This window comes from Sarcophilus harrisii, chromosome 6 (assembly GCF_902635505.1).
Source record: "Sarcophilus harrisii chromosome 6, mSarHar1.11, whole genome shotgun sequence".
In the NCBI taxonomy this organism is placed as follows: Eukaryota; Metazoa; Chordata; class Mammalia; order Dasyuromorphia; family Dasyuridae; genus Sarcophilus; species Sarcophilus harrisii.
In genome coordinates this window covers 219,689,575-219,715,567 of record NC_045431.1, presented here as the reverse complement: position 1 = coordinate 219,715,567, position 25,993 = coordinate 219,689,575, and the positions used below count along the sequence as shown (strand labels likewise).

The following is a 25,993-nucleotide window of genomic DNA, read 5'->3' as shown; positions in this document are numbered from 1 at the left end:
CTAACTCCTCCACCAAATCTTGTAATAATACACTTATCAAAATCAGGAAAATTTTGCTATTTCAGGGCATTCACTGTGTTTGGAATATTGTATTTTAAATTGTACCACTGAGTCGATAAGAACAGCTCAAATCCAGGATTGTTGGAATTGGGGATATTGCCCATTCGCTCCAAGAAACCATTCCATGTTATCTCAACTTCTTTAAAAATTACAGATGTACATTACAAACAAGGTAGAAAGCATGGCATAGAAGAATAATCAGTGGTTAGGAACCAGGAGTCCCCTCAATTACCTTCTGTATACATTTTTGCGTGTTCATATTGTCCCCCCATTAGAATGGGGTTGTTTCATTTTGTTTTCATATACCCAATGTCTAACATAGTGCTTGGCACCCAGAAGGTACTTAATACTTGTTGATTGTTTCACTTAGGGCAAGTAAGTCACCTGTTTTCTCTGGAATTCAGTTCCCTCATCTGTAAAATGGGCTTAGAGGAAATGGTTTCTAAGGCTCTTTCCTAGCACTAGCATTTAAGGACTATGACTTAATGAGTCTTTTTGAACACAGAACCCTTGTCTAGGAAGAGAGTACGCACTAAAATCTTTCTAATGAAGGAATGAATTCTGGTATTTTCCCAGAAGATTAAAAAAATATAATTGACTAGAATTGAATTCAAAGATTTAATAGCTCTTCCTGGGGAAACAGGGAGATACAGCTTTTTGTAAAAATTATATGAAAAAATTCAAACCAGTGGTAATGTAAAGGCTGAGGACATTTACATGTCCATGAATTTTACATGCATTCATTATCACTTCTAACATGTCCAGAGCTCAGAGATTTCATCCCAAAGCATAAATATTTAAATTGCACAATTGTCTTTAAGGTTCTATTTGACATACAGGATTTCCAGGCAAACACCACTTGGATAGAAAGTAACACATCTGGATTGACACAGTGGCGCTGATGATATAGTAGCATTAATAAGCGACTGGGAGAATTAACTGACTTTATCAGACCAATACCTATTTGTATGAAAGGCTGAGTTTCTTTGGCTCTTTTTGCATTCATGTTAGTTGACTGCCTAACTAAAATTAAATTTACACACCACACATCGATTTATCAGTAAAGTCTTGCTGCGTCTATAATGCCTCGCAAGTTGACTTAGTTCTTCGTCCATAGCAAATTGGCCACTGGTAGAAATATACAGTATATACACGTGGAGATTATAAAAATACATTTTATTTATATCTGATTTTTTTAAATAACAAAAAACACTAACATTTTGCAAAATCAACCAGTTTACCAAAAGGTTCCTCATTATTCTATGTGGTTTGACCAAGATTGATATTTGAAGATTCTACCACCCATTATCTCTGGTATTATCTGGGATGGGCTCTTTGTCTTTGAAACGAACCAAAAAAGAATTGCTCAGTTTTAAAAGTCTGTGTGTGCTTTGTTAGTCTGAATCTTCCTTTTGTGTTCTCTCAGATTTTAGACATGGCTCCCAACCTAACCCAACTCTGACTTTTCATCTCGGTTAAAGACCAAAGAAACTCATGCAGAGAATGAGGTGATCAGATCAGATAAAGAACATATATATGGCTGTAGCTGAATGGATTGCAGGGTGAAGGGAGGCCATTAGCACAGAATTCCACAGATGTCAAGTACATCCATTTCCAACACTGGGGACCTCTTCTATTGAAGCTGGTTTCTCAATGAAAGATACCAGAGTATCGCCTATGATCAAGATGTTACTTTATTTGATTTGACTTGGGGAAAATGAATTCTGGACACGTTCGATAGCTCAGGGGCATGATGTGTCCCTTACAATGAGCTGAAGAGGTCAGATTTCCTACCAGTGGGGAAAGAGGATTTGCAACATTAAGCACACCATGGTCAGCAGTCTGTAATTTTAGTAAATACCAGTCCCCCACCCCCAACCCCCTGCTTCCACTAAACGAGATGATTTGGTTAAATTCATACACTTGTTTGCATTGATTTACATTGGCCCATAAGTCAACAGGTTGCCCACATTTCCAAGTTTCTACAAACACCGGCTGGGAATTTGAAAGTCTGCAGATTCACATATCCCATTTGGAGCTGACATCAATCAGAGTTTTATTTTGAGACACCTGGCAGCATTTACTGAACAGCATTGTTTCAAAATGCTGGAAAGCTTTATGATAAACAGAGGTTTCCTTGTGAAAGTAGATGTACCTATTATTCCAGGAGAGAAAGAGGGAGAAAGAGAAACAGAGAGAGATGGTCGGTTCTCAGGCTACTTTCAATGTAGGGCAAAGAAAACAGACTCAAATAACCATTTTTCACTTGTAGAATTCCCCAAAGCTCTTTACACCATTTCTCTCTCCTTCTTCTTCCTCTTCACTTTTTTGTTAGGTCTTCGGCACAACTCACAATACCTTCTATTCCCCAAAGGCCAACACTTTTTCAGATGCTCAACAGGGGCCTTTAATAAGAATTCAGCAGACACTAATTACACGGCCACAATCAGTCTCCTCTGCCATCTTCTCTGCTTTCAGGCCATTGTACGGTTAATGAGAAACTGAGTTGGGACTATTTACAAGGGTGATTGTTTGGGGAGAACTAGAAACATAAATTTCACTTGGCTTTGAGCATGGGCTTGAAATAAAAAGGGTTGAAGTTACTTGATTGGATTCAGTTTCCTTATCCCAAGTTCAGAGATGATTTTATTTATTTTTTTTTCATTTAAATTTTGCTCTTGTTCCAATGAGAAAGAATGCAGTCTGGTGCTCATCTTCCCCTTTTTTTTAATCACAGAAATACAGATTGAGCATGCAGAGGTTACGGTAATCAGAATGGGATTTTGCCCTCTCTCTGATTACTTATGAAATATGGCATTGAAGAGCAATCTACCAAAAAGCATCTCTCATGCCTAAGGCTTCTCAGGACATACAATCATATTCCATGGATTTCATGTATCGGCATATCAATCCCACAGTTACCAGCAACCTTGACTGGCCGGCAGAATAGACAGGTCAACAGCTTTGCTTTTCAAGGAGTTCCTCTGTTTAGGAGAAACCCCAGAGTTCACCTTTCTAGGAAGTAGTGGGTTGGACAGAAATCCACCCCTGCTCCCAAGTTCCAACACTGGACTGAAAAACAAACCAAAGACACATCTCCTTGTCTCTTTGCAGGCTTCATGGTTTGGAGTTCAATGGCTACAAGAGTAGAGAGCTACTAAGCGTTAGACCTGGAATTCAAACATATCTGTTTGTTTCTTGGCCAGCTTAGCGACCTCTTCCCGGATCGCCTTCACCAGGGCTGCCGTGGAGATGTTGGTCAGCGGAGCGTCGGAAGTGTCGTTCTCTGCCAGGCTCTGCTGAGACGCTGCCGTGGAGGCCATGGGGGCCTGTTCCAGACTTGGGTGCATGTTGCTGGGCTGGCTGTACTGCCGGGGGAGCCTCGAGGGGGATGTCTGTTGGTAGCGGGACCGAGGATATGCCTCTATGTAACCTGGGAGTGGAACCTAAAGGAGCGGTCAAAATAAGAGAACAGGATATAAGATGTTACCGAGGTACATTTTTATACCCAGAACAATATAAATGAACTGACATGATCTGGAAATAGGTTGTATGGATTTTTCAGTTAATTTTAGATTAGGCTTGTGTGGAGAATATTTATAAAATACAGTCTTTCCTTACATTAAAAATGAGCATAAGTAATTCCATTTTGCTCTTACCCACCATTTTGTGAAGCTAAGTTTCAGCTGCTTGTACGTCACCTGATTTTAAGTCACAAGATTACTCCCCACTCCCAAGGGTCGCTCCACTTAAGAGATGTCACAAAACAAACTCTTCTCCCTCTCACCTCAGTGTCTCTAGGACCCACCTTCACCAACGAGAAACCAGGTGTCACAATCCCTATAATCCTATTTTTCCACTTCTTTCAAATTGAATCTAGATTGTGAGAAACCATGCTTCTAGGCCCTTGGCTACAGAGAGGCTTGGACGTAGTTTGTTTTGCAACTGCATGCATTACCATATAAATCATTGCCTGGATGTAACTAATAACTCAGTATTTTTTTTTTTTTTTTGGCCACCATAACACTTTATAAGGTTCTGAATTCAAAGTCCAAGAGTCTGCAGATTTTCCTGCCTTAGTAACTATAATGTGGTAAATGAAATTCAGTTCAATTCAATTAGGCAAAAATTCATAAAACATTTGATAGAGACTGAGCATTAAGTGAGGGTAGGATAGGGAAGAAGGAAAATAGAACAATTCACATGTCTACCTGAGGTGGTCAAGTACTGTTCTAAGTTTTAAAGTTGAGAAAACTGAGGCTCGCAGTAGTTAAATGCTCATATGACTGTAATTAGAAAGTGACAAAGCTGATCTGAATAAGATTCCCAAGTGCTAAGTCTAGTTCTCTTTCCTACAGTCCCAGAGTAATGACTTCATGAACCCTGTGATGTGAGTTGGACATTACAAAGCAAGAGATCCCCTCTTCCTTTGGAGTCAATAACATGAGGCCATGTTTGGAGGTAAGATGCCTGCACCATCCAGTGATTTCATTATACGATACAGCTCCTATAATGTTCTTGAGACTACATTTTCTTATTTGTCATAAACAGCTGAATCTTTAGAAATAGCCCACCTCCATGCTTTTGCTCACACTTCTTCCCTCTACCTGGAACGTTCTTCCTTTCTAGCTCGCTATTAACATTTTTCCAATAAAGAATTCTGGACCTCAGTCCTGTCCCAGCTGTCCTTCAAGGTCTAGCCCAAACTTCTTTCCTCCACTCCTCTGGAACTAAAATTGCCCTTTGTCCTTCTCCAATTTTTTATACTGTGTCTTTGACCTTATATCTACCATGGTAGGTAGTGATACCTTGGTCTGCCTCAATTTCCTCATCTTTAAAATGGGTACAATGATAGTGCCTACTTTCCAGGATTGTTGTTAAGATCAAATGAGATAATTCAAACCTTAAACTCCTATCGAAAATGCTAGCTATTATCATTATAATTACTTGATATTCTAGGGCTGGTTTGTTTTTGGAAACAATTAAACATATTTCATTGTTGCCTGTTGGATTTACATCCCAGTCATTTAATGAAGAAAAAACAAATCAAAGTGAAACTCCCCCTTCATAAATTGAATCTTTCCTTGTAACAACCAATTAAACAAAAATATTTTAAAAAATACAGTGAGCACATCAGATGATGTCCATTCTAGTCTACACATCCTGCTTCTCTCCTGTCTCTGTCATGAAGGAGGACCTATGTTCTCTGAGTTGTTTTGGGGACTTTTGTTAGTTTTTCAATTATTTGGAACTTGGTTTACCTCTAGTAATCTCTTCATGTACAGCGTAGTAACTGATACCTTGTATGACAGCAATGTTTCTGTATAGGGAGGTCTCCCCTCTTTCCCCCAAGTCATTTTCTATTTACTTTATCCATAGTTGATATTTGTGTCTGTTTACCTGTTGTTTTCTCCCAGCAGAATGTAAGTTTCTTGAGGGCAAGGACTCTTTCACTCTTGTTTTAATTATTTTCAGTCTTTTTTTTTTTTTGATCAGACATGTGGTTTCATGGGTATAAAGAGCTGCCTAGAAAGGGAAATCCTTCTACCTCTGTTGAGCAGCTACTGTAAATTGTATTCTTGAAGAGAATGCCTGGGGTCAGTAAAAAGTTAAATGACATGTCCAAGATCATACAGCCAGTAGGTATCAAATGCTTCCTAAAATGGAGTCATCCTGATCCTGAGTTCAGTTCTCCACCAGTCGGTAGAGAAATGTCTTTTGCCTGGTACACAGAAGAGATTTAATGCTTGCTGATTTGAATGGAATTAAATGTCTCATCTCTTCAGCTTGATTGTACATGTTGTGAGGACAGACAAAGCATTTTATTTTTCTCTTTGGTTCCCTCAGTGTCCAACATATAGCAGATGCTCAAAAAGGCATGTCGAAATAGCGGATCATCGGCTGCCACGTAGACCAAATATCCAGATGATGGTCTGAGTCACCCTCCAGAGACTTGGATGTGTAGACACAACCATAGTCTCTAATAAATCTTCAGTTGTGACCTGGTCTCATTTTTTTTAAAACACAAAGTGGCTTAGACAGAAAGTTAAAAAAAAAATCTTGCTATAAGCTGTATTGCTAATAGGCCCTGTTCACTAGGTAATTAGATGCAGTAATTGTGTTCCAGGAAAGAGTCTTCTTAAACTAGAATAATCATCTTCCACTTAATTAAAAACAATGAAAAGGGACACTCGGCTGGAGAAGGACAAAGCCAGAGAGGTGGATTCAGCCAATCAAAAGGATGAAGCTGGGGTTTTCTAGAGGGTCCGGCTCTCAATACAAAAGTATATTGTTATTATTCATCAAAGGACATGCAGCCGTCATGCCACCTAGGAGCTATGCAAATAAATATAAATGCTAGCTCTTACTCAACTGATTAATAAATATTAGGTGTCTACTATGTACCATGCACTGTGCTAGGCAAGGAAATGTGGCTTGGGTGGGTATTTTAGTCCACACTTTTTGGGACTTGGGAACAGGGCTGGATTTCTGTCTGACCCATTACTTCTTGGAAAGGGGAACTCTGGGATTTCTGCTAAATGGAGGAACTCCTTGAAAAGCAAAGCTCTCGACCTGTCTATTTTGCGGGTCAGTCAAGGTTGCTGGTAACTATATGATTTATATGCTGATACATGAAATCCATGAAATATGATTGTATGATCTGAGAAGCCTTGGAAAAGCAATGGATGGGGGGCAGTTAGTTGGTGCAAGGGATAGAGAACTAGCCCTTATGTCAGGAGGATCTGAGTTCAAATTTGACTTTAGACACTTAACACTTCCTAGCTGTGTGACCCTGGGCAACTCACTTAACCCCAATTGCCTCCGCAAAAAAAAAAAAGAAAAGCAAGCAAGAAAGAAATAAAGGGAAGGAAGGAAGAAAGGAAGGAAGGAAGGAAGGAAGGAAGGAAGGAAGGAAGGAAGGAAGGAAGAAAGGAAGGAAGGAAGGAAGGAAGGAAGGAAGGAAGGAAGGAAGGAAGGAAGAAAGGAAGGAAGGAAGGAAGGAAGGAAGGAAGGAAGGAAGGAAGGAAGGAAAGAAGGAAGGAAGGAAAGAAGAAAGAAAGAAAGAAAGAAAGAAAGGAAGGAAGAAAGGAAGGAAGGAAGGAAGGAAGGAAGGAAGGAAGGAAGGAAGGAAGAAAGAAAGAAAGAAAGAAAGAAAGAAAGAAAGAAAGAAAGAAAGAAAGAAAGAAAGAAAGAAAGAAAGAAAGAAAGAAAGGAAAAGAAAAGTAATGGATGGCAGCATGCCTACTTGTAAGGAGGGAATTTACATTCTGATGGGTAAAGTACTTTATAAATCTTAAATACTATATAAATGCGAGTTCTTGTTGTTGCTGTTGTACATATAAAAGATTTGTTTTGCAGAAATATGAAGGTTGGATTGGAGGGAGAAGGGGGAAGGGGAGGAATTCAGTCTGAAGGCGATGGTCTAAGCTAGGACAGATATCCCAGGAATAGAAAGCAGTGGCCAGAGAGGACATAAGTTGCGGGGTGAAAATTGTGAAGTCTTGGCAGATGATCAGGAATAATAATAATAACAATAACAACAATAATTGTAACTAGTATTTATATAGCTCTTGAAGTTTGCCAAGTGCTTTGGATAACATCTTCACCACCATTCCTGTGATGTAAGTGCTATTATTATTATTCCCATTTAACCCTATTGAGAAGCTAAATGGTGATGTGGATCAAGTGCAAAGCTGGATTTAGAATGCAGACTGAGATGTAAGTGTGTATATATGTGTGAACCTACATATATGTGTAGGTATGTATACATACATACATAGATTAAAACAGTATATATGTGTGTATATTTGGTTTGTTTCAATACACTTTTGTTACACAGGTCTTTTTCTTTCTTTCCCACTGGAGAGGGCAGTGGGGGAAAAAGAATTTTCATTTAAAAAATAATTCTTTTTTTTTTTTAAAAAGAATTTAAGCTATTTGAAAAAGGGATTGTCTCATTTTTATAATTGTATCTCCTGTACCCAGTCTAGTTTCTGACTCACAGCAGGTACACAATAAATGTGTGTTGATTAATTGACTAACTATACTAAGTAAACTAGATTCCTGCCCTAAAAATTGTTTTTGTTATTGTTTTCTTTTTGTTTGTCCTTCTTTCTCAAAGAGGACCACAACCTCAGGGAGGTGATGCCATGATGTGCAAGTGAACTGGATTTGAGCGAGATGGGGCTGTGCAAGGTCACCTGCCTCACTTTCCCCTGCAGAGCCATCTAGGTCTAGCAAGGTGGCAAGATACAGATCAGAAGGACTGCAGATGATGAAGAGGTGAAAAAGGAACATGGATAGACAACTGAGCACTGGACTAATAAAATTCATGAGCATAAAACTTGCTGAGAAGGCAAAGTTTCACAGTGTGAAGAGGATTCTGGTCTACTGCCAATAACAATATCAGAGATCTAATTTATCTAGTAATCTCATCCAAGTAAGTTACCATTGAGATCTAAGAGGTATATTTAAAAAGCCTCTGTGTGGTAAAATAATGTAAAGCTTCTGTATTCTACCCATAGGGTAGACTCTCTGGTCCTCACTCAGTGCCTGTTTACTTTTATTTTAGAAACAAATCTAACAAGTTTGTTTGGAAGCGGGGCATGTTGAGGAATGGTGCATTGAGAACTGTAACAAGGAATAGGAAGAAGAGAGCAAAATTCTAAGAAACAGACATAAGAACATTTTAAAAAGGGGAGCAATCTATGACCTTTGGTATAGGACAAATTGCTCTATACATCTCTATAGGCACTGAGGGTATTACTTTATTATAGCTCAGAAGAGTTATTTAAGTTCAGCTTTCTCCTCCTTCTCTTATTTGTCCTTCTCCTTTCCTTTCCTTTTTTCTTTTTCTCCATCATCATCATCAACAGCAGCATCATCATCAATCACTTACATTAATCTAGTGTTTTTTAAGGTTTGAAAAACATTTTACAGTTTATTTATAATTATTTATGCTATATTTATATGTTGATTTTATTTTACCCTTACAAATCCCCTGGTACTACTATTATACTGTAATTCTACCATAACATAGTATCATATGAGCAAGTTATTGAATAGCGTGCTGGACTTGGAATCTGACTTCAAATTCAGCTTCACACACTTATAAAGTAGCAAGTCACTTAACTGTTATCTGTCTTATTTTTCCTATCTATAAAATGGGTATAATAATAGCACTTAAATCCCATGGATTTTAAAGGGATAAATAAGACTATATTTATAAAATGCTGTATAAATATAAACTACTACTACTATTATCACTACTACTATTTCTACTAGTACTACTATTATTATCACCACCACTATATTTGTTACTGATACTATTATATACTCCATGTAACAGAGATTTTAAGAGGTTGAGAGTCAGAGAGATTAAGTGATTTATTTGTTCAGGGTCATATGCTAAGTACCAGAAGTCACATGACATTTCAGCCCTTTAATTTATCTCTCCAACAGTATGAAGTAGAAAATTGATGACATTTTGCAGTAGATAAAAGGAAGTTCTTACCGAGTCTGCCCACTGCCCTGGTAACTCGTTCTCTCCTGCATAAGACATCCAGGCTTGGTTCCGGTAGGAGGAGGGTGGCGTGGGGATGAAGTAGCCCGTGAATCCAGGTCTGTTTGCAGCTGGAATGGCAAACACAGCTGGAACCGTGCTTCCTGCCACAGAGCAGAGGGATTAGGGGTGGACTGTCTAGAATATTCCATTATTTCCACAAATAATGTGGGGACAACCTTGCCTCTGAGCACCACCTACTTCTGAAAAGCTTGGGTCAATGGGCAATTTGTCATTTAAAATGATGACAAACTTAATCCTCTTAACTAAGACAAACAAAGAGAATGTGGAACAAAACAAAATTTAGATTGTTTACATTTTATTAAAAGAAAACAAAAACAGATATTAATAAAAATAAAAAAGAGGTAGCAGAGTATAGTCTAGGGAGTCAGGTGTTTCCTCTGTCATGTATTGGCTGTGCCACTTAACCCTTAAATATCCTAGATAACTTTGTTTTGTTTTGTTTTGTTTTGTTTGCTTTGCACAGCAATTGGGGTTAAGTGACAGGTCCAAGTTCACACAGCTAGAAAGTGTTAAGTGTCTGAGGCTAGATTTGAATTCAGCTTCTCCTGACTCCAGGGCTGGTGCTCTATCCACTGAACCATCTAGCTGCCCCAATAACTTCCTAAGACCACAAGTTGTAAAGAACATGCTGATCTGCATTAGTAGAGTTCTCCATACTAAAGAAATCTTGGTTCTTACCCTCCATAAAATAACAATAGCAATTTGTTCTGTCTCTGGCCACTTTTGACTTTCTGCATTTTTGCTTTAAGTTTTATTGTTACTGTGTGTGTTTATTTCATTTAGACAGTCATACATATGTTGTACTTCATGTGACCACAGGATCTGGAACTGAAGGGACCACTGAGGCCAGAGGGACTCTGAGCTCCCTGTCATCCAGTCTAGCCCCCTCATTTGACAGAGTAGGTCAAAGAATCTCATATATGTACACATGTACATATGTGTATATGCATATATGGGCACAAACATGTATTTATACACATATATAGACACACATTTATATATAAACTATATGAACCTCAAAATTATGTAAATGTAAACTATACAAATTTCAAAAAGGCCATTTAGGGGCTTATCCCTTGGTTCCTAAGTAGCAGATGTCCAGTCAATTCATCCACAAGGCAGAAGAAAAGACAAAGCTTTAAAAACTTACATTAATTGCTCTTACTGTCTTGTTTTAATGAAATTTTAACACAATTACTTAATTTTGCAATTTTTTATGCAGGAGGCACTCAATAAATATTCTCATCTGTGATTGGTTTGAGCTCTTTTTTGTGAGGAGGTATATTTTGGGAGCCTAAGGAGGAGAATCATTTTTTCCAAAAGGGACCTGGGTTCAAATTCTAGCTTTCCCACTTCTATATGTTGATGTTGGATAGGTCATTGAAACTCCTTGAACCTCAGTTTCCTTATCAGTAAGACAAAGGAATGGGAGTAGGGGGAGCCTGCCATGTTTCTTCCAACTTTATATCTGCTTTCTTATGATTTCCCCATAATCACCTCATTCTCTTACTTTCCTATTATTGTCAAAGGCATTGTCTTTCCAGCCATTGCATTTTCTTTCTTTCTTTCTTTCTTTTTTTTTTTTTTTTTTTTGCTGAGGTAATTGGGGTTAAGTGACTTGCCCAGGATCATGCAACTAGGACATGCTAAGTGTCTAAGGCCAGATTTGAACTCAGGTTCTCCTGACTTCAGGGCTGGTGTTCTATCCATTGTGCCACTTAGCTGCCCCAACTCCTTGGCTTTTAAAGCTCTTCATATCTTGCCTCTTCCTCCCTTTTCAGTCTTCTCTAGCCACCCTTGCTGTTCCTCTCTCAGGACATTCAGCCTCACCATGCCTTTTCATTGGCCATGCTCTATAACCGGAATGCCCTCCTTTATCCCAGACTCCCAGAATCCCTGGCTTCCTTCAGTGCAAATGTTACCTTTTGCAAGGGACCATTGCTAGGTACCTTCCCTTCCTGTCAGCTGCTGACACCTTCCCTCTCTTCCCTTTGATCTGTCTCTTCAATTAGAATATAAGCTCTTTAAGGATAGGAACTGTTTTTGATTTTCTTTTTATTCCCAGTGCTTAGCACACTGACTGGCACATAGAAACCACTTAATGAATGCTTGTTGGTTGATTTTATAAGGCAGACAAATAAGCTTTGTGATTGTCTACAAACTTAAAAGCCCTTGAGCTAGTTTTGACTAGCTCTCCACACTTGCCCTGTTGATGGTGATTCCTAAATTTGTTCTGAGGCTCAGAAAATACTCCTGTCCATTACTTGGGACTGGCACGATGGGGGTGGGGGAGAATATGCCATCTGGAAAAGGGCAGTGATCTGGCAGTGGCCGCTGTGTCCAGCTGGGCGTGGTCCCCTTGTGGGGGTAAAAAAATCCATCTCTTGCTTTTCTTACCTGAGTAATTTAAAGCCGACTGGTCCAACGGAGTGACTGAGACCGGGCCTCTGGAAACCTGGGCAAAAGGGGCGCCATCATGCAGCTGCGCTTGCTCCGGGCCGCTGGACTCAGACATTCTGGTCTTGCTGCCGATGTCAGAAGTAGACCTGGGTGGAGGCAAACAGACAGTTAATTGGGGTTTCCAAGGGAACGGCTGTCAGCCAGTCTCCGTGGAGCTCAGCCAGAGGATGGCAGCCTAAGCATAGGAAAGGTGGGTTGAGGGCCGGCTCCAGTGGAGTGGGAGGGAGGGGGTATTCAGGTTCAGAGAAATAGCAGCAGAATCCCTTTCTCTCGGCTTCCTGGCTACTGTCCCTGATGGGATTGGGTTACACTTTTGTGAATACCTTGTCCCCCGAACTCCCAAGCAGGTCACAATGGCTGAATTTACCAAATAAAATAAAAGAGACTTGTGTTTTCAAACATGGCTGGGGAGATATAACCTTACAAGCTTCTTGGAACTAGGCTGAAGCCCAAGACTGGGTGATTTCTAAATATTCAAATTCACTTCTCCCCTAAAGGTCACTCCGGTATCTTGTTAGTTATCACAAAATTCAATTTTCACAGAAAAATGCACAAAGCAATTAATGCCCTGTATTAACTGGGGATGTCTGACATAGGTGCCTATGACATCATTGGCAGCCAATGAGCACACTCCATTTGGAATGAGTGTTCTAACCCTCCCTCCTCTCTCAGCTCCCTTAATCCCTCCACACACATACACCTTTTACAATAGAACAGTGTGATACTGGAAAGACAAGAGCCTGAGCTGGGATTAGCCAGGACCTCACATTGTGCTCGGGAGCATCAGGCCGAGATTCAGGAGGCTCCCAGCACCTGTGAACTAAGATAATGGCCCTAAAGCTCTGGCCAGGGAGACAGACCTGCCAAGGCTGCCGTGGTGCATTATCTCTGGATCTGAGAGATGTGGATATGCAGCCTGGCATAGTGACTGTGCACTGTGGACTCTGAGGTGGCCACTGGGATGGACACTGGGAAAGACACTGGGATGGATGCTGGGATGGACACTGGGATAGACACTGGGATGGATGCTGGGATGGATACTGGGATAGATGCTGGGATAGACACTGGGATGGACACTGGGATAGATACTGGGATGGATGCTGGGATGGATACTGGGATAGATGCTGGGATAGACACTGGGATGGATGCTGAGATGGACACTGGGATGGAAGATGGGATGGATACTGGGATAGACACTGGGGTGGATGCTGGGATGGACACTGGGATGAATGCTGAGATAAACACTGGGATAGACACTGGGATGGATGCTGGGATGGACACTGGGATAGATGCTGGGATAGACACTGGGATGGAAGCTGGGATGGATGCTGGGATGGATGCTGGCTGGGATGGATACTGGAATGGACACTGTGATGGATGCTGGGATGGACACTGGGATGGAAGCCGGGATGGATGCTGGGGTTGATGCTGGGATGGACGCTGGCTGGGATGGACTCTAGGATAGACGCTGGGATGGCCTCTGGAATGGATGCTGGGATGGCCTCTGGGATGGATGCTGGGATGGAAGTTTTTAGAAGCAGCTGTAGAGCCTGGCAACACTCACAATTCCCAGCCCATTTAACATGTCACCCTTCCACTTAGCGCTCACAAAGCTCTGATGGCTCCAGGACGAGGATGCTGATGGAGGACAATGGGATGTGGGGAGGAGGCTAAGGGCTGTTGAGGTATCCCCATTGCCTTACTGGTATAATCTTCCACAGCTTCTCGGTGACAGTCCCTGCCTTGGTCCCAATTTGGTATCCATTATCTTTTGGATCAGATAGTCCTCAAATTACAGTTGCCTCACAGATCAAGGCAAGAAGGAGATAAAGTCAGTGGCAGAAACCTGCACTCCCAAGTCCATGCAGTTTTGGTCCTTGCCTTCAGTGGAAGAATCTGGTATCAAATAATGAAGGAGGGACTGGGGAAAAGGGACAAACCACGGCATCCTAGACATAGTAAGATGGAAAAGGAGAATATTGGGGAAACATTCCCAGAAGCTTTTGAATGGCCATGTTCAAAGATGCCATCCATAACCTCCAGGATCAAATATAGACTCTTCTGTTTGATTTTTAAAGACCATTCCAACTTGGGTCCTATTTTTCTTACACTTTCCTCCACTCCGAGAACTCAGCAATCTACCTATACAGAGTTACCTGCTGTTCCTCATATATGACACTGGGCCTTTATACTGGCCATCTCTCAGCTCCGCAGTATCTCCCTCCTCCCTTCTGCCTACTGGGCATTCACATGATATAACCAGTATACGTGGGAGGCAAACTCCAAGAGAAGTTACTAGTAGTAAGGAAGACTGAGGAAGATCTATTGCACAAGGTGCGATTTGAGCTGAATCTTGAAGAGAGGAAGGGAGGGAGGGAGGGAGGGAAAGAGGGAGAAAGGAAGAGAAGAAGAAAGGAAGGAAGGTAGGAAGGAAGGAAGGAGAGAGGGAAGGGAGAAAGGAAAAAGGAAGGAAGGGAGAGTGGGAAAAAGGATGGAAGGTAGGAAGGAAGGAAGGAAGGAAGGAAGAAAGGAAGGAAGGAAGGAGAGAGGGAAGGGAGGAAGGAAGAAAGGAAGGAAGAGAAGAAAAGGAAAGAAGGGGAAAAAGGGAAGGAAGGGAAGAAAGGGAAGGAGGGGAGGAAGGAAGGAAGGGAAGAAAGGAAGGAAGGCAAGGAAGGAAGGAAGAAAGGAAGAAACGGAAGAGAAGGAAGGAGAGGAACGGAAGGGGGGGAATGGAAGGAAGGGAAGGAAAGAAGGAAGAAAAGAAGGAAGGGAGAGAGGGAGAAAGGATGGAAGGTAGGAAGGAAGGAAGGAGAGAGGGATGGGAAGAAGGAAGAAAGGAAGGAAGGGAAGAAAGGGAAGGAAGGGAAAAAAGGGAAAGAAGGGAAGAAAGGGAAGGAGGGGAGGAAGGAAGGAAGGGAAGAAAGGAAGGAAGGAAGAAAGGGAAGGGAAGGAAGGAGAAGAACGGAAGGAGGGGAACAGAAGGAAGGGAAGGAAGGAAGGAAGAAAGAAAGGAAGGAAGGCAAGGAAGGGAGAAAGAAAGAGAGGGAAGGAGGGATGCTTCTTTCCTAAATCCCTTCTTCCCCAAGTTGAACATTCCTAGTTCCTTCAATCACTCCTAAAAGGGCATGAACACAGGGTTTTTCACCATGCTCACAGCTTTCCTCTAGACACTCTGTAATTGAGCAATGTCTTTTACCAGAATAATGTACCCAGAATTGAATTGAGAAGGGAGTGATCCTTTTTATCATCAGAGAACCTTACAAACATCTTTTGGTATGGAGGCCTAGTGTGAAGCAGGAAGAAAGCTAGTTTTGGAGAGAAAAGACCTGGGTTCGAAACCAAGCTTGCTATTGCTTCTTATATAAACTGAAAATAATCACTTAGCTTCAGTTTCTTCCATTGTTAAATGTTAGAATATCTCAAAATTTAGCTTCAAATCCCAGGAGTCTATAAAATCTTCTCATCCAACATCCTCATTTGGCCATAGAAGAAACTGGAGTTAAGGAAGGACTTCAAAGGGACATAATGAGAGTTAGGACTAAAACTCTAGGCTCTTGATTTTCAATTCAACTCAATAATTGTTTATGAAGTGACTACTATATGTTAGGCATTATGCTGAGCTCTGGGGATGCAAATAAGAAAAATACAGTGTTTGTTCCCAAGAAGCTTACAATCTAATGGAAAAAACAGCACACAAAAGGAAGCTAAACTGTGTGTGTGTAAACCGGGGGTACCCAGCATAGCATATTAAGTCCCCTATTCCATGGGTTTGAAATCAAGCTATGGGAAATAGAGTATCACCTGGAAAGTTCCAAAAGTACTGAGCTCTCTATAAATGAAGGTTTGTTGCTCTGGGATTCAGGATCCTTCCTATCTTTACCCCCCAAAAATATATTTTACTGAAACTAGTCAGTATGTTTTTGTGAATGATTTACATTTTTATCTGGGGGGGGGGGGAAACAAAGGCAGGGCCTCTTCCAAGGAAACCACACATTACCTTCTTCCTGCCCCTCCCCTCCAATTTATCTGGCAAGACTCAAAATCTGGTGTATCCAACACTGACTATTCACTCCATCTCTTCGTTTTCTTTTTCTTTCTCTCTCTTATATTCGTTTTTTATCTTCTTGATTCTTGTGTTATTGGGTGTTTTTTTAAAGAGAGAAATGAAATTTGTTCCCTTCCCTTTGCTTTTACTTTATGTTGGCGCATATTGAGCCCTCTGGACACAAGGAACTGATTAGAGGCAACTCTCATTTCTTTGTTACAAGACTGGCACCTTACTGTTGCACACTGCACCAGCCCAATAAGCTCCAGAAATGGAGAGATTCTCCAAACAGAGAAAGAAAAAGAAAAATAGTGAATTACCGCCTGAGAGAAGCAACAGCCACAGGACCAGTTCGGGGAGGTACTGGAGGTGGAGGAGATCCCATGACCATCTCAGGAAGCTGAGAAAACCTGTAAGCCTGAATGAAAGAAACAAGCAAATGACGTTCACAAAATATCCCAATGTTCCAAATTATTTTTTAAAAATCCACCAATCAAAAAAAGTCCCTATGCAAATTATCATATTTGTTCATCTCCTTTAAAATGACTTCATCTCCTGGCTCTTCTACTTATCTTCTTGTGATGTTAGGCCAGTCATTTGATCAATCTGGATCTCAGTTTCCTCATATGCAAATTGGCAGATGGCCTCCAAGGTCTCTTTTAGTTATTATTAATTAATTAAATTTGTTTAATTTTAAAAATTCAGTAAATAAAAACTATGGCTATGAATCTGATGAGTATAAAGTCCCCCAGGGGAAGCTTAGGTTTTCCCCATTCTTAGGCTTACTGACATAAGTATAATCATCTCTTAGCTAACTGGAAATATTCAGTTTTCTTCATGTTATGTTTTCTTTATCTTCTTATCCCCGCTTATGCTTAACCAGGGGCTTGTTGGGGGATTCAATTAAAAAATATATTTTTTTGAACCTGTTCTCAACCTGCCTTTCCAGCCTTATACTATTACACTGATTCAGAGAGCCCTAGACCTGTTCCTGCTTTACTGGCTTGAGGCCAGGCCATGGCTGGATTTGAACCTTGTAGTCTCTGGAACTCTTTCTTTCTGGATTCCAGAAACTCTATATGTCTCTTTTCTGAAGTGGTAAAGACTGTTCAAAAAAAACTGTCAGAGGAAGAGTTCCCTAATCAAAGGTGGTGTTTAAGAGCAGTATCTGGGGTTGCCGAGTGGGAGCCACAAAAGGAGCCCCAGGATCAACAAATGGATGTGAGAGAAGCCCCTATGAGAACTCAATGGCTACCACTATTGTAAGCAACAAAGTATCTCAGGAGACTCTGAGAGTCTACTGTGTTTTCTTCAATCTTGAAATAAAACTTTGCTTCTTTAATTGTGGCAACTGTGTTGCCACATCTAGGGCTCTTTCCACAAAAACCTACCAGGTTAGAGTGGAGTCTTAGATGTAGCACATGGAATGGTCCTTCCTCTGGCCTTTAAAGCTCTTCAGAATTTTACCACTCTTCCTGGTCTAATCTTACCTTTTCCTCCTCTCCAAGGACCCTCCCACCAGTGATATTGTCCAATATGCTATTCTCACATAAAACACTTGTTCTCCTGGCTTAGCCTTTGCATTGGCTATCCCTTATGCTCAGAACACTCTCCTTCCTCATTTACATTTACTTGTTTCCCTGACTTTCTTCAAGTCAGCCGATATCCTACCATCAACAGGAAAACTTTCCTGATTTCTCCCAGCTTCTGGTGCCTTCCTCTCTAAGATTACTTTCCCTTTAATTAATTCTTTTTAATTAATTACTTTCCCTTTAATATATTCTGTATATAGATCTTATGCATAAATAATTATTTGCATATTAGCTCCCCTATTAAAATTTGAGCTCCTGGAGAATAAGAATCATGTTATTGTCTTTCTTTATATTCCCAGCCTTCTGCAGAGTGGCTGGCACATTAACAAATGCTTGCTGGCTGACCGTTCTCCTGAGATTTTTTTAGGTGATGGCTATGAATCTGATGAGTATAAAGTCCCCCAGGGAAAGCTTAGGTTTTCCCCATTCTTAGGCTTACTGACATAAGTACAATCATCTCTTAGCTAACTGGAAATATTCAGTTTTCTTCATGTTATGTTTCTTTATCTTCTTATCCATGCTTATGCTTAACCAGGGGCTTGTAGGGGGATTCAATAAAACTTTGCTGAATGAATGAATGAACAGAAAACCCCATTTTCAATAAAGAGGAGTTTGCTCTTCTTCTCTTAGGATTAAAGAATCATAGATTTAGAAACTTTAGAGACCATTCAGTCCATCTTCTTCATTATATAAATAAAGAAACTGAGACCCAGAGAACATAAATGACTGGTCCAATGTCACATGGATAGCTAATAGCAGGGGTGGCGTTTGAATTAAGGTTTTTAAAGCCATCTTCTTCATTATATAGATGAAGAAATCGAGACCCAGAGAGCATAAATGCCTGGTCCAATGTCACATGGATAGCTAATAGCAGGGGCAGGATTTGAATTAAGGCTTTTAAAGCCATTTTCTTTATTATACAGATGAAGAAATTGAGAGCCAGAGAGCATAAATGACTGGTCCAATGTCACATGGATAGTTAATAGTAGGGGCTGGATTTGAATTAAGGCTTTTGAAACCAGCATGATATCCACTGCATTTTCTTTCCTGGGCCAAAGGAAGCAATCAACCTATATTTGGCCATTGAGTCTAAGAATATCTGTACTCTATGTAATAACCAAGTGAGCTGAGAAGCAGCTGATGGGTCTAAGTACTCTCAGGATTCACTAGAAGTGATAGAGACTCCCCTCTCCTGTATGCTCAGCAAACTCTGAACAGCTTTTCTGGACATACTCAAGGGCCCTAAGGTTAGAAGGCCCATCTTACAGCCAAACTCTTGTCATAGACATTTAAGGGGTGTGGGGTATGGGACTGAATAGGAAGAGATGAGAGCAAAACTTAATGTGCATGACAGAGGAGAGAAGAACATCATCAGTGTCAGGTCTCAGGCCTATTCTTGCTCTGAGTCTTGCTGGTAAGAATAAGGCTGTTCCAGGTACTATGGGAGAGGTCATTAAGTAAGGGATAAGTCACACTATGTGCCTTAATTCTACCTCCACCAACATTTATATCACTAGCACAGAATTTTGTCATTCAGTCATTTTTCAGTCATGTCTGACTCTTTGTCACCTTATTTGGGGCTTTCTTGACAAAGACACTGGAGTGCTTTGCCATTTCCTTCCCTTTTTACTGAGAAGGAACTGAGATAAACAGGGTCAAGCGACTTGCTTAGGGTCACACAACCAATGAGTGTCTGAAACCAGATTTGTACTTTTAAAGTTGAGTCTTCCTGACTTTAATCCCTGTACTGTATCCACTGGGCCACTTAGCTGCATTTTTTACACACTAATAAGTGCTTAATAATTGCTTGAATATTTGATTCAAGTACATTGAATACTATATAGTATTCAGATGAAATCAGGTTAAATAAATATCAAGGACAATCTTGAAAGGAGAGTAAAAGACAGACAGACAGACAGACACACCTATACAAAATATATCCTAAAGAACAGGTATGTATAAAAGAGGGAAGGCTTTGAAATGAAGGGGGGAGTTAGAAGGAAGAAGGAGGCAATGCACATATGGGTCTAATTTTTCTCCTTCAGAATCCATTACTTTAAAACTCAGTTTGCTGCCCTTTCCTATAGGAAGTCTGTCCCAATTTCTCCAGCTGCTAGGAATATCCTTCCCCAATATTTTATATTTTATTTATTTATACTAATATTAATATTTATAAATATTTTATTTATTTATGTATATAAATAATTATTTTTATATTTATTTATTTATAAGTATATACATTGTTCCACAGATAGACTGTATGCTACTTAAGGGTAGGACTTTTTTTTATTGGAAATATGGGATGAAATCTGTGTAATTCTAGTATCTATCCCAGTAACTAGCATACACAAACACACACATGTATGTGTATGTGTGTGTATATATATATATATACATATATGTATGGATGTATTCTCTATTCCATGAGAATGTGACCTCACTGAGGGCAGGACTGTTTTTGCCTTTCCTTGTAAATGTCTGACACATGGTAGGAACTTAATACTTATTGATTGATCAGCACTGAACAAATATTATTGGTTGACAAATTAAGGGGTCTTGTCTCCAGTTGGAGCCACCCTTAGCTCTAATATTGTATCCGAGTTCTGATTTTCCTACTGTCTTTCCCTCTCACCTCCATTTGGCAAAGACCTATTACATTGTAAAAGAAATCCGACTGGGCATTAGGTGTCTAGTCCAATTTTTTTTTCACAGACTGCACTTGTAAAGCATGATCAAAAGTCTCCCAGACTGCAGCACAGAAATTTTCAAATTGCCAGGAGTAACCTTTATCATGATTTAAATGGCAATGGCCCTGACAGCAGCATTTAAAAACCACTGGCTTTCAATTATCCTGGGAGGGAAGGCTCTGATCTCGACCTTGTGACGGCTGCCTTCCCCTCTCTGGTGACAATGAAAGGTAATCATGGCCATGGTTTCGAATGGCCACCATTTATATTGATTTCTCTCATTATAATAGCACAGGTTACATTGTGATAGCTGGTATTCAGAATCATCATTTCCACTGTAAATTGCTGAGTACTTTCTCCTTTCATAAAAATTTCTACAGAAGGTGTTGGCAAAAAAAAAAATCCTGATAACAAAGGCCTTGTCTCTTAATTTCATTTTTTTGATTTCTCCAAAACTCTCTGGCTCAGTAATTACCCATTTTAGGTGGTGCTTTTTTAAAAATGAGAAATAATGATGAGACACCTCTTCTTATTTTCCTCCCTTCTCTCCTAACCCATCGTTATTTTATAACATTTTTGTTTTCACATGAAACAGGATGGTTTTGAAGGGAAAATCAAAATTTTCAACTATGTTGTGATTTTTGGTGAGCCGTGGTTTCTCCTTGGTCATCACTGGCTGGTTCCTTTATCCTGGTTTCCTAAGCTTTTTTTTTCCCCAAAGTCTGGGGAAAAGGTTTCCTTTGATTCCTTAAATCAGAACATTTCAAGTCAATAAATGACTTGTTTTGGATTTGGAGGATACCTCTGTATGCTCAAGTTTCTGACTCCATATCCAGGATATTATATAAAGGAAGGGATAAAATTAAAAAGAGAAAAAAATGAGACAATGAATTCATTTGATGGGAAGGACATAAAACCAGAGAGCTGAGTGAGGAGGAAATATGTATGTGGTGGGCTAAGCCCAAGTGAGGAAATCAGAAAAAAGATGAACATTCATAGAGGAAGATGGGAAGTGAAGAAGCATTTGTCAAGTGCCTACAGGACACTAGAATGGAACTACTGATAGAGACAGTGTGTCTGAGAGGGGTTTAAAAAGGTTCCAGGGGAGAAGATTAAAGAATAAGAACTGTGGCACAGAACACTGCAGAGACTGAAGGAGAAGAACTTGGAGACATTAGAGAGGAAAGCAAAGAAAAAGATGAAATCAAATGTCTCGTGCACTAGTGTATGATGCATTTTTCAAAGCTAGAAAAATTAAAAACTTAAGGACATCCTTTATATGAGAGGGAGAAAGGAAAATAGATTTTAAGAAATTATTTCTTATACATGATGCCATCTTATATGCACATCACCAAACATAAAGCTTGAATCAAATAATAATAATACTTTATACTTTGATACAGTGAAATGATGACTAAAATTGGAGTGACAGGAGTTGAGTTCAAATTCTGACTTTACCACTTTCTACCTGTGTGACTATGAGTACTTTTAAACTCCTCCATTCCACCCCCGCTCCCAGGACTTATTAGTAAAATAAGAGAGTTGGACTAGGTCTTCTTTAAGTTTCCATCTTTCTGAAGATCTCTGAGCTTCTGTTTTGTGATTTCATCTGTATTTGAATCCAGGGTCTATGACTCTGGAGCCAGATCTCCTTCCATTGGATCGCACTTCCTCTTCCTTGTTTATCATCACATAGCTCACATGGGGAAGCCTTCTAATGATGAAGGTCATGACTCCTCTAGACCTTACAGATGGAACCATGCATTTTTGTAGTCACCAAAACTCATTGCTCTGCTCAACTAGATATGTTCAGAAAACATATTAGCCAGCCCATACTAAAAGTATTTCTAGGTTTGAAGGATCTGTTAGAACTCACACTCCATTGGTATTAACTTCAAAAACCCAGTCACTTCTTTGATTATAAGACAAATCAATAAGACATTCTCCCCAACCTTTGATTTCATCAAAGGTATCCCCACATGGAAACTCACTTAATCAATGTAGACTGGGAACTCATTAGTAATTTTGAGGTAATTAAAATCAGTAACCAGAACAGACACCTCACAAATCATTGAGTTCAACCCCTTCATTTTACACATGAGGGAAATAAAATGACTTGGCTGAAGTCATACAGTGAGTATAAGAGGTGGAATATGAATCATAGAATCCTAGTTGTAGGGTTAGCAAGGACCTCAGAGGCCATCTAATCCAACCTCCTCAGTTTATAGGTAAGGAAACGGGGGTCAAGGGATGTTTCATGATTTGTCAAAAGTCACACAGCTATCAAAGGCAGAATTTGAACCTAGGTCTTCTGACTCTTTCTGCTCTTTTTACATAGTTACACAGCTAGTCTGAGGATCCAATGCCAGTCCAGAATCCATTCTACCCACATTTCCTCTTAGCAGTTTGACATTAGTTAAGGTACATTGATAATAATCATGTAAGAGAACTGATCTATGATTAATCCTCCCAATCCCTTACAACAGGTTACATCTGAATGGATCAGATACTTGATGTGCATTGCTTAGTCTGATTCCCAAAGTGCCTGTGAATTGGGTAGTATAACTATCATTATCTTCATTTAAAAGATGTGGCATTTGAATTTCAGGAAGACTTAACCACTTGCTTAAGGTCACGTGGCCAGATCTTAGTACTGGAACCAGGGCTCGTAGGAATTCCACAATCAAGTATTCTTTCCAATACAGTACAATATGGGGGGCAGGGGGATATTAATGCAATATTACTCAAAAAAGGAACATGGCCTTTCAACAAAAACATTATACTTTTCTGATATAATTTGACTAAACTGAGGGTAATACATGAAATGATAACTTACCGGCCTCGGCAAACTGTATTGGTACATCTCTGGCCTGTAGGTAGGCACCCATTGCATTCCACCCCTTGACCGGGTCATGGTCCCAGGGGCACTTGTTACCACTTCAGAGTAAGGGAAGTGCTGGGCTGAGCCATAAGTATCCTGCTGCCTGTTCTGCCCACCGTGGCCTGCAGAGGCCAAGCTGAATGCTTCTTCCAGCAGCATGTGCATCTGCTGCCTGACTTCATCAATGGATGGCTGAGAACTGAGGGTGGACGTCTCTGAATGACCTTTTACCTGGCGTGACCTTGGGTAGCCTCGAGGCTCATTAACTCGGTCAATGTTAGTCTCTTCTATAATTTCAGGTTCAGTCTGTGGGATAAAGCAAAAATCTGTTCTCAAGAAATTGTGCATTATTTAGGAAACAACTGATGGCTGAGTTTTTGGATGATGAAACAAATTTTTTGGATGATGGTTCTTTAAGGTTTGCAAAATACTTTACATGTATGATCTTATTTGATTCTTACAAAACCCTACTTTTTTATCATATCTCTATTTTACAGATAAGGAAACTGAAGCAGATAGATTTTTCTTAGGGTTCACAGCTGGTAAGGGATAATAATATTATTATTTACCATGGCAATAATATATGATACATGCTTAACAACCATAATGATAAATTAATAGATATTAGAAGGGAAAAGAGACCTGAATTGTGATTTAAAGATACAGGGAATAAGAAAATATACTCTACCATATCCTAGTTAATCTACAAAAGAGGCTAAAAAAAACTATGCTTATCATCAATATTATTCACAAGTTTTTGGCAAAATGTACATTTTGTACATATTATCCTCTTTGATCGATAATATTTTATTAGATTTATCAACCCATCATTTTTCAAATGAGATTTATTACTTAGCAAATGAACTAATATTTGTAAAGTGCTTAACACAATGCCTGGTGCATAGTCAAAGCTTTAAAAAAAGCTTAACCCTCTTCTTCTTTCCTTCCCATTCATCATTCCTATTCTGAGGCTCCTTCAGAGAGATTAACATGCACACCTACTAAATGACAGCCAGGAATCATACCCAGGTTTTTCGACTTTTAAGTTGAAACCTACTAATTTACCATGTCTGGCACACAATAGGTTCTCAATAAATTTTTGCTGTAGTTTGCTAGTTAGCAGCAGAGTTATGCTATTCTACTAAGTGCTGCCTAGTGGGTAATATGTCCAATATCCTCTAAACAGCAATCAAGAGTTTCAGGATTACAGCTATCCGTCATTTCCCCAAATCCTCAGCTCATGAATGCTTAGCCTATATGAAATGCAGACAGATCTCTCCCCTTGTCCTTGATAACAAACTAAGGACACTTGTCTTCTTGGAGAGATTTCTGAATATTAATTAGTTGATATGTGCTAAGTACTGGTCATGCATTAAGTGTGGTTTTGAATTTATTTTCCTGTGGACTTCAATGAGACAGCATCTCTCTATTTTATAGAATATTCCACTAGAAGGGACCTTAGATACTATCTACTTTTAACCCCTTCAAATTCTTTATTTTTTTCTTTAGAAAAACACACCACTCTATTACTTCCCAATAACCTCCCCCACCACACACACAGAGACTCTCCCTTCATAATAACAAAATATGAGTGAGAAAAGCAAGACAACATAGTGGATATGTCTGCCAGTGTATGCCTTGGTCCACATCTAAAGACGGCCACCTTTCTATGGAGAGGACAATGGTTGACCTGACAATGCCCCCATTTCAAAGAAAAACATAAGACTGCCAGGAAGGGACTTGACAATAGTCCCACTAATAGTCAGTGGCAGAGCTGGGATCAGAAATCAGCTTTTCCTCCCTTTGCCAAGTTCACCCAGTCATTCCTGTTGATCCTCTGTTTTGTTATATTGAAAAATCTCTGAAAAGATTGTGTTTCCATTGGAAACAATGCAAGCTGCATCTTTCCCAATCCCATTTTTGTCCCCCAGTTGTTAGTCCTTTGCCACTCTGCAAATCATCTTGCTCTTGTTTCTCAATTTCCCTGGTCAATCCTCCCTTCTCCCAAGTAGAATGTAAATTCTCTGAGGGTAAGAACTGTTATATTCACATCGTCAATGATTAGCACAGTGCCTGGCACATATCAAGCACACGATATTGTTGTTCAATTATCTGTCATACCCAACTCTCTTTTGTTTTTGTTTTTTGTTTTGTTTTCTTTTTGCTGAGGCAACTGGGGTTATGTGACTTGTCCAGGTTAGGATAGGAAGTGTTAAGTGTCTGAGGTCAGATTTGAACTCAGATCCTCCTGATTTTAGGGCTGGTGATCCCCTACCCAACTCTTTTTGACCCCCATTTGAGTTTTTCTTGGCAAGGATATTGGAACGATTTGCCATTTCCTTCTCCAGTTCATTTTAGAAATGAGGGAATTGAGGCAAACAGGATGAAATGACTTGTTCAAAGTCACATAGCCCTTCAGAATTCTCTGTGTCTAAGACCTCCAGCAGCACAGCCCAACACATACGATCTTCTCTTGGGACACACACAACTCAGGGGAACACCAATGGAGAAGTCACATTGTTGAAACAATAAGGTCTCTTATCTGGCCATCTTATTTTTCTCCTTTTATCTCATCTCAGAGGCTTGGGCTTCCCTCCTTTTCTACATTGTCTCTGAACAGCCTTGTTAAGAGTCATTGGTAGAAGCTGCTACCTTCCTATAACCATAGTTCAACTTCCTATC

The 25,993-nt window shown here is 39.9% G+C and overlaps 1 protein-coding gene across 7 annotated transcripts in view; it reads right to left on the bottom strand.

Annotated features, from left to right (window-relative positions):
- Positions 1-664: 664 nt before the first annotated feature.
- Positions 665-25,993, bottom strand: part of KIAA1549L (KIAA1549 like) — a 282,022-nt gene continuing 256,693 nt past the window's right edge. For 6 of the 7 annotated variants that reach the window (XM_031942379.1, XM_031942380.1, XM_031942381.1 and 3 more), the window contains 5 exons: positions 23,267-23,617; positions 16,472-16,569; positions 12,044-12,192; positions 9,575-9,726; positions 665-3,506 (listed from right to left, as the gene is read on the bottom strand). In XM_031942379.1, the coding sequence (XP_031798239.1) occupies positions 3,225-3,506; positions 9,575-9,726; positions 12,044-12,192; positions 16,472-16,569; positions 23,267-23,617 (1,032 nt within the window). In that variant the 3' untranslated portion in view covers positions 665-3,224. The remainder of the gene's footprint in view (positions 3,507-9,574; positions 9,727-12,043; positions 12,193-16,471; positions 16,570-23,266; positions 23,618-25,993) is intronic. The other variant, XM_031942382.1, reaches the window with a different exon arrangement.